General features: G+C 41.3%; 1 protein-coding gene across 3 annotated transcripts in view; it reads left to right on the top strand.

Annotated features, from left to right (window-relative positions):
• Positions 1 to 16,201, top strand: part of LOC121176035 (protein PHTF2-like) — a 37,904-nt gene that overhangs the window by 15,848 nt on the left and 5,855 nt on the right. Inside the window, exons 4-10 of one of the 3 annotated variants that reach the window (XM_041029967.1) lie at positions 5,514 to 5,570; positions 5,901 to 5,912; positions 10,279 to 10,348; positions 10,898 to 11,056; positions 12,496 to 12,661; positions 14,463 to 14,624; positions 15,854 to 16,082. In XM_041029967.1, coding sequence (XP_040885901.1) covers positions 5,514 to 5,570; positions 5,901 to 5,912; positions 10,279 to 10,348; positions 10,898 to 11,056; positions 12,496 to 12,661; positions 14,463 to 14,624; positions 15,854 to 16,082 — 855 coding nt within the window. The remainder of the gene's footprint in view (positions 1 to 5,513; positions 5,571 to 5,900; positions 5,913 to 10,278; positions 10,349 to 10,897; positions 11,057 to 12,495; positions 12,662 to 14,462; positions 14,625 to 15,853; positions 16,083 to 16,201) is intronic. The other 2 variants (XM_041029968.1, XM_041029969.1) reach the window with 2 other exon arrangements.

The raw sequence follows: 16,201 nt of genomic DNA, 5'->3' as shown, positions 1-16,201 counted from the left end.
AACACTCCTGTTTACTGAAGCATTCTCTTAAATTGTCTTAACTGCACTCTTATTTAATTATTTTACTATTTTAAAATTTTTTTTTGCTCCAATGTTTTAATATATTTCTGTTATTTATGATCTTAATGTTATATGATTTACTTTTATTCTATGATTTTAATGTAATCTGTAAAGCACTATGAATTACCTTGTGTACGAATGGTGCTATATAAATAAACGTTGCCTTGCCTTGCCTTGCCTTGCCTTGTTGATGCACTCAGCAGAATTGTTACAGGACGTGGTCATATTTAGAACTGAGAAGACCACACATAAATTAGCAAGTAGCATCATATGTCATATAATGATATATGTGTAGTTTGTCGAAAGGGTTGAGCTGCAGGACACACAGTGCAGTTCTGTGGATAACAGCCAGTCACAGTTGGATAGTTGTTGCTTTTACTCTTAATTTGATCTCAGCTTTCCAGAATGAAAACAGACACACAGGGCTGTGGTTGATTCACATTTGTTTGCTCTATTAGAGCTGTTGGGGCCTTAACCTGATCATCACTGAACCTCCCTTTAGATATCGTGTTACGTTCATTAGGCAAAGCCAAAAAAAAAAAAAAAAGACTCATCGCATTTTCCTCTTGTTAAATGTTACGTATGTGTTTGTGGCTGCTAAAAGGAGATTTTAACATTTGACACGCACACCTGTCTGAGCTGAAAATAGACCTTACTCACACTCTACAGACAGCAACACCTCTGTGTTTGTTGCCATGGTTGCGTGAAAACACAGCAGAGGGGTTAATCTGCACGCCACAACCAGCTGTCTGACCCCAGTTCCCTGTCATTCATTTAGTCACTGAACCCTTTTTTTAAAAAAAATAATTAATGAATTTATGTATTTATTTATTTGGTGGTCATCCACACCTTTATGGATTTTCCCTTGCAGTCAGTCTCACAATTTAGAGTACAGAGGTTTACAAACTGCTACTCCATGAGAGGGGTGAGAGTGAACCATGATTGTAAAGTTGTGGGTCCAAAACAATGAGCTTAAAGATGCTAAAATGCTCCATCTCTGTGGGTTCACCACTTCAAATGACACCTCTCACATTTACACACAGTCATTAAATATAATTATTAATTATAATGTTATATAAATATGGATTAGGTTTAAAGTCAGCCAGTCAGAGCTGAGCAAATGGAGTGTGTATTTGAAAAGCCAACACACTCCTCCTGTATCTGACACTCAGGTCCCTTTTAGCTTGATGCCACTTGAACCCCAGCTTGTCTATAATAACAGATAACAGATAAATGGCAGCAGTGAACGCCGCTGAACAATGTCCATTGTTCGCAGCTGAAATGTGTGTGTTAATGTGTTAAACCTTATGAATGCCTGTCTGCTGTAGGCTCACACTTAAAACCGCTCCACCATCCATCCCCCTGTAAACGAGCATCTCTCCGTGTGTACGCGTAATACCCCCTCCACTGCAGAGGCAGTTGTTATATAACTCCATTGCTTCGCCAACATAATCCCTCTCTCCCTCTCTCCGCCTGGATCGTCCCTCCATCCGTCGCCATGGTGACCCCCAGCACTGCTGCAGCGGCACACTTGGCCTCACCATCTTCCCTTCTGGTGCTCTCGCAGCTCTCGATTCGCTTGTCAAATCGCTGAGCTCTGACTGTGTGATTTTCCTCAGTGAAATCACCGAGGTTCAGATCGTCATTTGACCAAGACCAAGAATATTTAACCCCTGACAGCTGCTGAAGTCAGGTTTTATTTCATTTTGAGTTTGTGTCGTTTGTAGATGGACATGATGCTAGAGCAAGAGATAAACAGAGGAACTCTAATTTAAGGGAGTTGTTACCTAAGAATGAATTTGTTTGGAGAGAAGATGAACAAACAGATAGTGATGTAAGGATGAGAGTGTGTAAGAGGATTTACAGTGCAGTTAATTCCACCCTGTCAGATCGGTTACCTCACTACTCCATGATGCGATGAGGGGTGTGTTATGTGTGTGTGTGAGAGTGAGAGAGAGAGATAATGTGTGTGTCTGAAATTACTCCTCTTTCCATCCCCACCTTCCTCCTTATCTACACCCTCTCTCCTCCTTTATCTCTCTGCTCCATAGTCTGGTCATGTTTGCCCTCTGGCTGTCCTCCACATGTACTCAATATCCTCTCCAATCTGTGTGTGTGTGTGTATATATATATATTTTTTTTTAATAGGTTGAGTGATGTGGAAAATCAGCTGTCAGCCCAAATGTCACACAGTAAATCAGTCAGTCAGATGTTTAATGTATTCCAGTGCTCCGAACAGGACAGTCGTTCTCCTCTGATGGAGCCACAGGATCCACATTTACCTCTTGTCAATAAGTCACAGCTCAATTATCATGTCAGATTTTGAGAATTAGAATTTATTTTGCTAAATAAATAGAACAGTAATCTGTGGTGCCTTAATGTAGTCAATGAGACAATACAGTTAATTCCTGTTGTCTGTTTCACAGCAGCAGGGAGACGTATTAATTAAGACTATTTTTATTCTTTATTGTACATACTATGATGACTTAGGAGTTCTGACAAAAACAGCCTCACCACAAGGTCCATTTAGCAGCTGTTCTGGATCTTTTGATCGTATCCCCTCATGCTCCTCGGCATGTGGCGTTTGCCCAGTTGTCACTCAACCGTAGATGTTCAAATTTCCTTCTCGTTCACGTTAGTTTTACTTTCATTTGTGTAAAATGTTGCAATTAATTATGGTTTATAAATATCATATACATGTATGTAGTATAATTTAAGAATGTACTATGTTTGTGGTGTCTTTTATGACCATGCGGGCTGCCCATATTTATATCCATAACACAAGACTAAGAATTTCATCATTGTTTTCATCATCTAAACTAATGCTCTTTTGTTAATAAGCAGAACAGTAAGAACCCTCACGTTCTCGAATTGTTCCAGGTTTGTGGAGGTTTTATGTCAAGTCAAAGTCTTTAATAAAACAGCCTCTGTTTAACTTTTAATACTTTTGTTTTCTCAGACAGGGTGATATGAAAAATATGCAACGACTTAAACTCTGGACTTAACCACTTGCAGACTGAACAAGTTACAGTGAAAAAGTTGAATTAGTTTGCACAGGCTGTGCTTGGAAGTTGGATGAGATTTACTTTGATTTCACCTGGAAATGATGGAATAATGTGCCCTGCTGGTTTGTGATGCTGTGACAGCCACATGCTGCAGTTAAAAATAAAAAAAACTGTATTTCAAGATGAAAGCAAAGCATTGAAAGTGCAATAAAAAGTCAAAAGCTGTGTGACGCACAGCCTGACCCACATGTCATGCTGGTATCTGGTTGTTGAGTCATCAGGACTGGTGTGTGCACCGTGTAATGGCACAAATACAGATTATTGGTCTTAGTTCAGGAATCAGTATAGAGATACACTGTTATGTAGACTGATTAGACATTTAGAAAAAAAAAAAACAGTGGCACGCCAAGTATCAATGTCTGCTTTGTTCATGTAACTGTTGTAAGAAAAATGTGGAGAAAAAGAGAGGAAAGAAAAGAAAAAATTCCTCTTTAACCTACATCATCAACACTTTCTCTCCATCCTCAGATCTTCCAGTCGTCTTCTTCTCCTCTTCCTGTTCTTTCCTCATTTTTGACCTCTGTCTTCCTCCCTTTCTATCCATGTTTAATGAAATCCCATTAAAGATGTAGAGTTTCCACTGGCAGGCTCGCAGGGCGACCCAGACTTAACGCCTTGCACACACGCGTGCACGCACGCACACAGGCTTTCTCACATGAATACGCTGATCGGCTGAGCTCAGATCATCAGCTGATCCTCTTATGTCTCTGAAGCACACACACTGTGTGAAGAAGCAACCAAACTGTGCTACTTTAGCATCTCTTTGACTTTCAGCAGTCAGAGCGTAGCTTTATCTGCTAATTGTGACTGTGTGGATTAAAAAGAAGGAGAAATAAGACACTGGCAACACAGGCAGGGTGAAATTAGTACAGTTTGACCTTGGGATTGTGTTTGTTTTGTGCGTTTGTACATGTTTTCCCAGGTCAGATGTCTGTACAAGGTACAAATATATCTTGTTCCCACGGTAACAACACTCCGTATCATTGTCTGTTTTCCTTTCTGCCCGTCATGTGTCTCTAATCATTTCTACAGAGCTCCATAAGCTTGTATTATATTAACCACTCCAGCAGCCTCATAAGCACACTTATACACACACTCTCTGCAGGTCTATTGATCCCAGTGTTCTCTGTGACAGTGACAGGTGGTGCTGCAAGAGTTTCCTCAGAGTGTGTGTGTGACAATGATAAATACTGGCTTTAGGACACGTTCATCTTGTCAGAGAGGCTTCTTGTGAACTGCCCTCCAGCTGAACCTGACCTTTTGGACCAGTTTCACGGGTTGTTAACTCTAATTTAGAAACAAAGAAAAAAGAAAAGAGGTCCAGAGTAAATAAAGGAGAAAAAGAGACGGTGAAAATAGACACACAATGTAGATATAGTGTGGCGCTTGTTGTATCGAAGTGTGATCTACTCAGCAGGTTTGGTTGTTAAACTTAGTTTAAAACCACTTCAAATGACAGTACAAATAATGTGTAATGCTAAATAAAAACAAAAGATGAATAAAAACAAAACATAGAAACTGAATTTTGGGGAAATGTGAATGAAATGATACAGACGACCTCAAGAATATTCCCAAACGGTGAAGCCATAAAAACATGGGGTCTTCACACACTCAGTGTAAACTGATAAAGAAAATATATTATTGTCAAATGACGTTGAATACAATGGTTTTTATGATCTTAAAGCTACATAGAGTGTATATGACACCCATGCTTTACCAACACGTCTGCTGTGAACAAAGCCTCTTGCTGTGTTTGTAAGCATATCTTTGACTCCATCCTGTGCAAACCCAGTTCTCCGTGCGTGTCTGAGGGTGAATTTATGGCGAAACAATTACAAATTTACTGACTCACAATCAGATTTATCCGCACTGTGACTCTAAAAATGTTTTATGCCACCATGACAGCTCCCAATTGTGCCGCAAGAGTTTTAAATCCTGCACTCCCACACAAACAAAACGCTAACCATAATGATGTGTTTTTTGCAGACACTTCACAATCTTGAAAATCCGATGTAATGAGGATATAATTTGGCTTTAAATAATAATGACGCAGCTTAGAAAATGAAGGGGAGATGACAGTTCAGGAGGAAAAGCAATGGAATTACAGTGTTATATTTTAAACAAATATATATTTATTTTTTTAAAAGTATGGGATATGAAAAACATTGTCCTGTTCACTGTGGCTGACATTAAAGTTTTTTAGTGGAACCTCAGCTTCGTTGTGAGTTGAATGATCTTTTATCGTGGTTTAGATCATTAGTCCTCTTCCTAAAATACTGTGTTCACAAGAGGGCAAATAGAAACTAAAACCTTATGCCGAGTTTCTGTTGATGTCTTATCTCTATATTTCATCAGTATATTCATCAGTTTTTGTTTTTGTTTTTTCAGATTGGCGCCTATGACCAACAGATTTGGGAGAAATCGGTGGAACAGAGAGAAATAAAGGTAAGTCTGATCCATTGTTTGTTTACTCCATGTTTCTGTCACTTCACTGTACGTTTTTTTTTTTTCATTTCCCTGTTTGTGTTTTCTTTCAATGCTCTGTTTATTCAAAACATCTCTTCTTTCTTTGGCTTTCACTCCTCCATCTTCTTCTCTCTTCCTCCTTTTATCTTGTTTTGGTTGCCTCTCACCAATGCCGCTAGTTCTTTTCCAGTGTTTCCTTTTTAACTCTTTGCTCTCTGCCCTCCTGGCTGGGGTTTCACCTGCCCATCTCTCCTCTCTTCACTTCCACCTCCGTCTCCATCCCTTCTTCCTTCCTCCTCCTCTCTGCAGTTTATTTCTCTGGTGAGTATTCAGCGGGGAGGGCGTCCCTCCTGTTGTCCCACAGTGCACGTGTGCTCGCCCACGCTGTAGATGACTAGACTTGTGGCTGGTTGATTTGATTGCTCAGTTCAGTTGCTATGTCAAATCCTGGCGTGTGTATTAACCCCACCTCTGCGTTCACACTGTAGCTGTATTAACCAGAAGTCAAACTGCAGCCAATGTTAATTTGTAGAGAACCGAGGGAACCGAGCTGTGAGTTGAAAAAATTGTGACACAAGCCTGTTGAAGGTCAGATCAGATCAAAGATTCACCCAGAACAAGACGCTTGTCCAAACATAAACCAGATCAGGGTCATGGCTGCACTTCTGTGACCGGTCAGTGCTGTGCTGTGGGAACAGACATAAGTTTAGGTAGGACAGTACAATCCTGGCCTCCAGCTGAACATGAACTCAGCATGAATTAACATGCACTCTCACGTCCTTCCTCCTGCAACACTCATTCAGTCACGAAATGTTTTTTGCGATGTGTGATGCAGGAAGTCCCTTGCCGCTGCTGCATCATCACTTTTTAGGTGCAAACTCATGCACTATGATATCTGCCTCTGTTTAATGTCAATATATCAAACCAAAAACCAGCAGTAAGGAAGTGGAGACACTGCAGAGAGGGATTGCTCTGGAGCCAGAAAAACAGGCGTCTCCTTGCGTCACTTTGACTCTAAGTGGTCAGATTTAGGAAGTTGTTGTCCACCAATTTAGCGTCACTGCCCTCTGACATTGTATGAGTCAAGATGAACCGTTAAAAAATGATCTAAACTGATGCAGCAGAATTAGAGATATCCTTTGCCAATTTTAATTCCACCCATTCTTCTTCCATGACAAAACCTGGCACCTACGTTACCCACAGTGCAATTTGACCAAGTTTAGCTGGGTTATACTAGTAGCAGCTAATGTAGCCTCAAGCTGCTAGAATCCACTAGAGATGAGGAGCAGGCTACAGACGTGTGGTAAACTCACTTCTTTCTACGAGGCTCAAGTGATTTTTTTGCAGCCGGTGGAGTTCTGCTTTAAGTCTTCTGTCTTCACTGGCCTGTACACTGATAAGGAGCACACTTTACCTTATGGTTGATACTAATACGATACTTTATAGTCGACCTTTTTTGCACTGCTTCATAATATCACTTTTAGAGGTCAGAGGGATGATATTGTTTGATTTTGTGTGTGTGTGCGTGTGTGTGTGTGTGTGTGCTTGTATGAGGGCATGCATCGAAGCAAAACCCACGCGGTCCAGATTAGTGGTAATTAGAGCGTCTTCACCTTTGACCTTTTTAGGAGGACATCTTCATTCTGCCCTTCTCATATTTTATGAGGGACTCTCTTTTACGTCCGAGTTTCTCAAAGTGGGGTTCGAGGATCTCATAAGGCCCCTTAAAGTGTTTTTAGGGCAGGATTACGTTCAGTTGTAAAGTTACTCACGGTGACAGAAGATATAAAAATGGTGTTTACTTTTTAGTGTGTTGCTTTGGGTTGAAGAGGTTCCCGTCTCTACTTCTGCCACCCTCATTCCCTCATATTGCATCTCTTGTCCTGTAAACAGAGAGGTGAGAGACACTTTCTTTAATGAGCTCAAAGTCCACACGCACACACACACGCACACGCACACGCACACACACACACACACACTCACACTCACACTCACATTCACTCACTCACTCAGCGCTGTGGCCTGTCAAGTAAACATCACAGTTTTTCTTAGCTTGGTATAGATACATAATGTGTCACCTCCTCACACCTATGAGGTGTTAATTATATTGTTTATGGGCTTCTAAAAAACCTTAGATACTAATCGTTCTTAGAAGTCTATGGCATCTCAGACATCTGCAAGATGAGTTGGAGTCCTTTTATTAGAAGCAGGAAGAGGCATTGTCTACTTCTCTTATTATACTGACTATTTTGGCACCTGTGCTTTGTTTAAAAGAAAATACAGCTGCTGTTTTACGCCCCTATCACTCTCTTTGGATTCAAAATTTTAATTTGCAAAAGTATAATTGATGTCTAGTAACAGAAAGGTGTACTGGGCTTATCGGTCTCACACCGATGAGAGAGATCAACAGGATTAGGAGCTCCTCTTTTGTTTCCCTTCTGATCTCTAACTTTGCAAAAATAAATAAGACAAGAAATATTCAAGTCCTGATATTTTTAAAGCATAATAAGGAACCCAAATTGACAAAATGAAGATTTTTCGGGCTACTGTGAATGATAAAGTGGGTTTGCTTTTTAGAAGCACACATTGGAAAGTAATTCTTAAAAACACAAACACAGTCTGACACAGCGGTATATGAGTTTATCAGTGAGCTTTCTGTAGTTAAGAAGGTTTAAAACTCTGCAGAAGAAAACCAGTCACCACCTGCTGGTACGGACAGGACACTACAGTAAATCCTGCTTGGTTTAAATTAGTGTTAAATCACATTTAAATGTGTACCATGTCAGGTGTGTAGCAAATAGTTCAGCTGAGGACGATCATGAATGAAAATCAGCCTTTATAAAAGAATTTAAAAGTTTTAAACACTTTTCTCTTCAGGATTTCCTCAGCTCTGATTGATGAATGAGTGGAATTCATACATGTTGTGACAGTCGCTCTCTGTGGCAGCATCATAACTTGTAACTGGAGGATAAACTAGTTTATAAAGATAAGCGGCTATGAATAGCACAGAGATAAGAGAGCTGTGGCTGGGCGAGATGTTTGTGAAGGACTATACTGCTGCAGTAAATCCACTGCCAAGAGGAAGCTATTGATCGGCTTCTTTTTTAGCCCTGCACTCACTCACTCACTCACTCATACACACACACACTCTCTCACTGTCCTGCTCTTCTCCTCTGTTTCTCACGCTCAACATGCTCAAAGACATCCAGCGTATTAGCTCGTTGGTTGTTATTTAAAGATAAGGCCCTTCATCAGGCCTCTGTATCGGGCCATTTACTGATAACAGAGAACTCCTGTGGCCTGTGTGTAAATATTAGCACGAAGCAGTCAGATTCAAGTGGACAGCTTTGTGTGCTTTAACAGCACTCTGCTCAGTATGTCACACATCCTTAAAATCTGCAGAATTTGGAAGCTTTGAAAGCACTTGTTAAGATTTTCTCCCCTCTCGTACACAGATAATGAAAACCTGTGAACAGCGCTGGGCACTGGTCAATACTTTTTTCTATATTTTGTCTGTTTGGATTTTTTTTCTTTTACCTGAAGAAGCTGGAGTTCTCAAATGTTAAATGATTAAACACAAGATAAGACGAGGCAGAGACATTTGGTAACGTTTTGGTTAAAATGAGGAAATGTCTGATCAAGTAATAGCCGGCATTAAAATAAATATATCAGACATTATATAGCAAATTACTTTATAAATATTTTATGTGCTTTAATGCGTCATCATCTTAACCATCACAACTAAATGCCTAATCCTCTCCCTAACCCTAAACCTTAGTCTTAACCCTCAAAGAGCCCTTTGAAGTTGAGGACTTTGTCCACACAACCGTAGAAAGACATGTGCGTCCACACACACACACACAGTACAGACCATGTTCATTTGTATTTACTGCCTTCTTTGTCACTCACCCAGACAGACTGTCATACACCACAAACGCATGTGAATTTTGTCGTTTATACTCACTGGTAAAGTTTTTGTAGGGTTTGTCATCACTGCTGAGAGAGCTCTCTCTCTCTCTCTCTCTCTCTCTCTCTCTCTCTCTCTCTCTCTCTCTCTCTCTCTCTCTTTCTCTTTCTCTCTCTCTCTTTCTCTCTCTCTCACGAGCTCACACACACACACACACTGTATGCATCATAGGAGGAAGTGACTGGTTGGCACAGGAAGTCAGGGTGCCACAGGGGAGCTATAACAGTAAACCTCACTGGGATGAATGAGCGCTGTAACACACTTCTTTGAAATGACGCAGCTGGTTTCAAGGACTGAAAGGTCTTTGGGGACTTTTTTGCTTTTTTCGTCTGAATTCATCAGCACCTGCAAAGCAGCACATGAAACTCGACATTCAGGCCGAGTCAGTGCATCAGAGTGAAGGAATGTGTTTGTCAGACGTGGCTGAAAATGTAGAGATAAATGTGGTAGATGTGTGTAAATGTACATGCTGTGAAATAGAGAACAGAGCCAGTAGCTGTGTGAGCCTGAATGCACGGTGTGCCTCCTCAAACACTGAGTTTGTTTGTGTGTGTGTTTATGAAGGCATAAAGTGCACGAGAAGCCTCCTGCAGCTGAGTTCCTGTAGAAATGTGTGTGTGAATTTATGTGCAATACTCATCTCACTTTGTTGTTTTTTTTTGTTTTTTTTTTTTTGTGTGTGTGTGGCGCTGACTTTTGTCTCTCTGTCTCCCCCTGCAGGGCTTGAGGAACAAGCCAAAGAAGACAGGACATGTCAAACCAGATCTTATAGACGTGGACTTGGTTAGAGGTGAGAAACCTGTGTGTGTGTGTGTCCACACCCTTTCTTTCTGTCAGGATAATTAGATACTTAACACACTTCCTAAAGTCATGGGACAAACGACATTGTCTGCTCAGTGACATCAACATAACACACACGCACGAACCTGAGATGCCAGCATCTCCGTGCCAACCTCCTGCCACTGTTAATCCTTGCCTGTTCTCTCCTCCCGCTCTCTATCTGTGCATCTGTCTCATATTCATCACACTTTCAATTATTCATCGGATCAGTCAAATTTCTCCTCATTGTTATTTCATTGCACAGGAAGATGGAGAGAAAACGGAGGAAGGTAAAGAGATGAGGATGGATTGAAGTAGAGAAAGATCTAAAAAAAAGAAAGGGGGGTATGGATAAGGAGTCAGAGGAGGAGGAAGCAAAAGATTAAAAGATAAAACTCACGGCTCCACTGTGACTCCAGGATGTACTAAGTGATGGGCTTTCTGCTCACAAGTCATTTACCTTAATTAGCTTTTCTCATTAAGCTAAGAGTGTGTGTTTGTTTATTCTTTTCCTCTTCAGGTTCGGCGTTTGCCAAAGCCAAACCAGAGAGTCCGTGGACGTCACTGACCAGGAAAGGCATCGTCAGAGTCGTCTTCTTCCCGTTCTTTTATCGGTGGTGGATCCAGGTCACATCCAGAGCCATTTTCCTCTTACTGCTGGCTCTTTATTTACTGCAAGGTAAGTGTGTGTGTGTGTGTGTGTGTGTGTGTGTGACAGTGTGTCAAACGACTGCCAAAGTATGTTGTTTGTCTTGGAAACCCAGCCCACAATATTGCATCTGTCATTGCTGTTGAGACAAATGTCACTCCCAAGAAACTGTTGAAGAAATGATTGGCAGCTCTCAGCATGAACTCTCCCCACACCTGTGAGGGAGAGATTATATCACTGCGCTTTGTTTTTATTCTCAGACAGAAAAAAATATGGCAGCTGTAGTGGAAATATGAAATTTCTCCCCAACTACTCACCAAAATTTGTTTGTTAAATATGAGAAATAGGTTGTACTGTCGCAAAATCATATTTCATTTTGCAAAATTGTGCTTTATTTATTTTAGATCTGTAATTTTGAGCTCTAATATTGTCGAATGAGATTCAGTAGGTTATGAGATTGGAGTCACATGGTCAGATTTAAACGCTCACTGATGGATCTTCTGTCTGGGCTGAGCTGATCCTCAGAGGGTGTTTAAATCTTCGACTGAAAATCAAGTTCACAAGATGCTCAGCAGCTGCCTCTGTGCACCCGAGCCACTTTTTTTTTCTTCAAACACACACACACACACACAGTTTACAAGGTCATGCTAGCACGGCGCACTCCCAGGCTACACCTACACATCTGCACAAACACTTTGAAGACCACTGATCTGTGTTTTCCACCACCCACCTCATGTCACCCTTTCCACCAATGATGAGAACAGACTTGTTATTTTTCATGTCTCTCTCCAGCCCTCCGCCCTTCCTGCTCACTTCCCTCACAACCACATAAAAGCACTCACACACACACACCTTCTCTTTGATGTAATGCTACAGTTCAGACAGCGTAAAAAATTTTTCTTCTATCTTGGTTTTTGACCAGCAGAGGCCACAAATACAGCTGTCACAGAAACACAAACATGAGATACTGTCACCTTAATTTGTTCATTTGTCTTACATGTTAGCAAGCAGCTGCTTAGTTACAGATCCAGCAGACACAATTTGTTTTTGCATTTTGAATTTAACTCCGTTTTGGTCTCCACATCTGGATCTTCAGCAGCCAGATGTTTGTCTTTCTTTGTCATAGAAAGATCGCAGTTATTTGCACATCACATGTAGGAGCATGGCTGTAAATGCCTGCACACGGACTCCAAACCACAAATTTATTTTTAATGGGGCACATTTTGAGCCCAGCTGGGTCTTTGTCAGGTCATTTTGTCCTCATGAAGACTGGACCGGGGTGGACACGTTTTCCATTTTAAACAAATTAGTGGTTTCGAGTCATTTGGTTTCATTGGCTCGTTGCCGTTTCATGGCGGTGTCCGTTCTCAGTGCAGGTTTACACAATGACCTGGATGCTGCTGCTTCATTTTCTCTGTTCATAATGTTGTAACAAACGCCATTTGTCCACATTTGTCTCTGTCTCACAGTGGCAGCAGCTTTCCTTTATGTCACCATCCCTCAGCCTCATGGGATACCGGCCACCGAGGTGTTCGGAGCCATCTGGCTCATGTTGCTGCTGGGCACCGTCCACTGTCAGATCGTCTCCACCAGGACCCCGAAGCCCGCCTCCAGCAGCGGGGGGAAGAGACGCAGGTAAGGGGGGACAGAAAAGAATACTTATGAGAAACGATGGAGAAAAGACAGAAACCCTGGATCCTGTCCAGGGAAGACAGGACAGAAAATAAAGGGGAAATGATACAAAGCTGGAGAGAGGGAGGGAAGGAGAGCTCAAGCAGAGGAGGACTAACGGAGGGAAGCTGTTGGACATGAGGACATTGCAGAAGGTGGGAGGGAGAAGAGGAGGCAATAAAGATGAGGTGAAGGTCAGGGAAGCAGGAGAGAGTGAGCAGTGGATAACTCATGCAGGAGACAAAGAACATGTAAACATTAGATATCAGAGGACACTGCACCCAGAAAGTCTTTCTGGAAAGACAGGAGACGCAGGAAGAGATAAAGCGAGGGAAAATGGAGATAACAAGCACAAGATAGACGGAGAGAGAGAGCGGAGGAGGAAAGCTGTGGAAACCAGTGAATATGTCTTTTGTTGCTGGGTGATGTCCTTTTAAATTTGTTTGTCAGGGAGAGATTTTGTCCACAAGTTTCTGTCGAGTGAAAGATTTCAGCTCCTTTTAAAGACCAGTATTTATGAGCCAGCAGCACAGTGAGTCGTTTGACTGATAACAGTAAAATCTGAAGGAAACCTCTCCCTGATAAATGTATTGTCACTGGTTGAGGACAAACAAAGGGGGTTTGTTGATTGTGTGTGAAAGTAGAAAGCAGTTTGCTTTACTCGGTGTGTTTTGTAGTGTTTAGATTTGCAGTTTGTGATTTTCTCTGTGGTGGTTTGAAGCTCGTCAGTGTGTGGCTGCTTTTTTCTCTGGTTCGAAATGATGTAAAGACAATTTTCAGACTTATGGAAAGAAAATTGGACCATGCCACAATTTTGGAAAGGGTTTGGGGAGGTTTTGGGATGGGAAGGTGGAGGGGGGGGGCGGTGTTAACCTTCTCTTCAACCTTCTCTTTCCCTTTAAGGACATTTATTTAATACAAAAATGATTCTCTTCCTCTGAATATTTCTCTGTATCTGTCTTTCTCTTTTCCTCATTCAACTCTTGTAGACATTTCATCTCATGGACAATTCAGTGTCCAGGAAACATTTTTAATCTGCTGGTTCCCAAATTTCAGGACGCTTTTAATGTGTTGCCAGGTTCTTTCTTTCTTTCTTTCTTTTAAAGGAAAGAACATCCCAGAAATATTTGGTTTCCTGTCTACATGCCTTTAAGTTACAAACCAAATTTAGTTTTTACGTCAGCCTCATGAATCAAAACCAGGTATTATTGTAGTTTTTTTTTCCCCACTAGCGATAGTTGAGAGAAATTCTTCCTGAACATTGTGTTTCATCCAGACTTTAAATTTGAAAACCAAAACACGAGTTCTGTCCCCACTCCTCTCCTGTGTCCTTTTTTTTTTTTTTATAATCAAAATTGTTAGGAGCAATTCTGCAAAATCTTTCATGTTAATATCCTGCAAAAGTAGAAACTGAACTAAAATTTCTCTGCAGTTCGATTTAATTTCATTGATCCATGTAGATCAAATGGCATCTGCTGCTAATCACATCTTAAAACCTGACATTTACCTGTAAAGTTTTTGTTTTTTAATAGAAATCATATTTCACGTGTATAAAAAGAGTTTTGTAGAATTTTTTGAAAACATCTACTTTTGCAGAATAACAACGTAAAAGAATGTTTTCGTGGAATTTGCCTTTAACTGTACCAGTCTCTGTGTCCAGCGGGTCCAGCGCTTCAGAGGTTCCCGGTGGACACAGTGCTGTAGTTTCTTAGTCTCCAGGTCCAGTCTAAGTCTCTCTCCACCCTCTACTCTTTCCAAACTGAAGGAAGTTGAGGAAGGCATCTCAGATGGAGGTGCATAGGGAAGGCGACGGGTCTAGCACTACCGATAACACACAGGAGGGGGCGCCACACTCCCACTCAGCCAGCACCACATACAGCCTGGGCACTCTCTTCCAAGATTTCTGGCATGATATCTGTAAAGCTGGGTGTGTATTTTTGTTTCCCGTCTTCCTACAAAGAGATGATGTGCAGAGACGGGGGCTGGGCTTCAGTTTCCAAAACAATCAGCGAAATCTAGATGACTGATTCAGTAAATCAGCTTATTTACACACAAACAAAAACATTACACCAGTTGTCTGTGTCTAATCAGATCATCTTTACGTTAAATCTGGAACTGAAATACCAAGTTTGTATTTTGTGTAAATTTTTGTGTCAGAACTTCAGAATCAAAAACTGAATCCCACCCCGTCTCAGACCTAACCGGGGCTTCTTTAGCTGCAACACCCCCTCCTCTCCTAACACACTGTGAATCTGTATCCTCCTGGAGAAGATTGGAGAAAACTATTTCCCCATTTACTGCTGATGTGTAAATAGTAGTTGATAATTGGATAATCAAGAAAAAAGGTTGGATGATCAGAAAAAAAATCTTAGCAATGAAAGCAGTATGTGCAGGAGAAAGGGGACTTTGCAGCTAATTTTAATGTAAATGACTTGCTGGCAAAGCTATATTCAAAAGAAGCATGAGGCAAACGGCAAAGAAAAATACCAATAAATCATCAGTTTCACATTTTAATCTTTAAAAAAATGCTACTGATGTCTTGTAGCACCTTGGGATTTGTGTCAGATCGTCACTGCCTCTCCTCATGCTTCTATTCCTGCAGCTTTCAGCGAACAGCAGCACTGTGGAACATGTGTAGCCACTAAATGACTCTTGATTTGGTCTCTTCATCCATTGATTATCTGTCACACTCACTTTGTCCTCCATCAGTTGATTTTCCTCACTGATCCATTTATTATTCCACAGATTTACTGACTTGTTTTTAACTTCAGGACGAATGAAATGAAAAAAGTCAAACTGCAACTTAATTGTCATTTACACTCAGTTTTGCACGTTTACACTAGTTACACTAATTTATGCTCAGTGCTTTTATATCTGATCCATTTATTTATTCACTTACTCAGTGTTTACATCTTCTCCAGTGTTGTTGTTCATTTTGTATGAATGTTCCACAGTGTTGTGTTGAGTGCCTCCTTAGTGTGATGTATGTCACTGAACGGCTGCTTCTGAGACTGAACTTGATTACAGGTGAACTCACAGCTCTGCAGCCTCTTTATCTAAAGATGTCTCTTCATCTGTATCTGTCTTTCTGTACATGTCTGTCTTTTTCTGTCGATTTCTCCTGCTCTCCCTTCCTCCCTACATTTCCTCCTAAAGGTCTAAGAAGTCCAAGCTCTCCATCGACAAATCTACAGAGACCGACAACGGCTACGTGTCGCTGGACGGCCGGGTGACCAATCGCAGCAGCGAGGAGGGACTCCAGCTCCACGAGCAGCGGTGTGATTCGTTGAACCGGGCCGACGAGGTGTGCTGGAACTCGCACATCCAGCCCGTGCACACTCACACGGCCCGCAGCACAGGACTGATGCTGGCCAGCGGCAATAAGGTGATCAATCAACTTTTCATTATTTATTTGATTTACTGTTTAACATGTTATCAAAGACCAGAACAGGGGTGGATTTTCTGCTGATATGCCACTCCAGGATTTGGCTGATGGATGTGTGT

This window comes from Toxotes jaculatrix, chromosome 22, assembly GCF_017976425.1.
Source record: "Toxotes jaculatrix isolate fToxJac2 chromosome 22, fToxJac2.pri, whole genome shotgun sequence".
NCBI lineage: Eukaryota > Metazoa > Chordata > Actinopteri > Toxotidae > Toxotes > Toxotes jaculatrix.
Note: the sequence above shows the minus strand (reverse complement) of the source record. Positions and strands in the feature narration are given on the sequence as shown.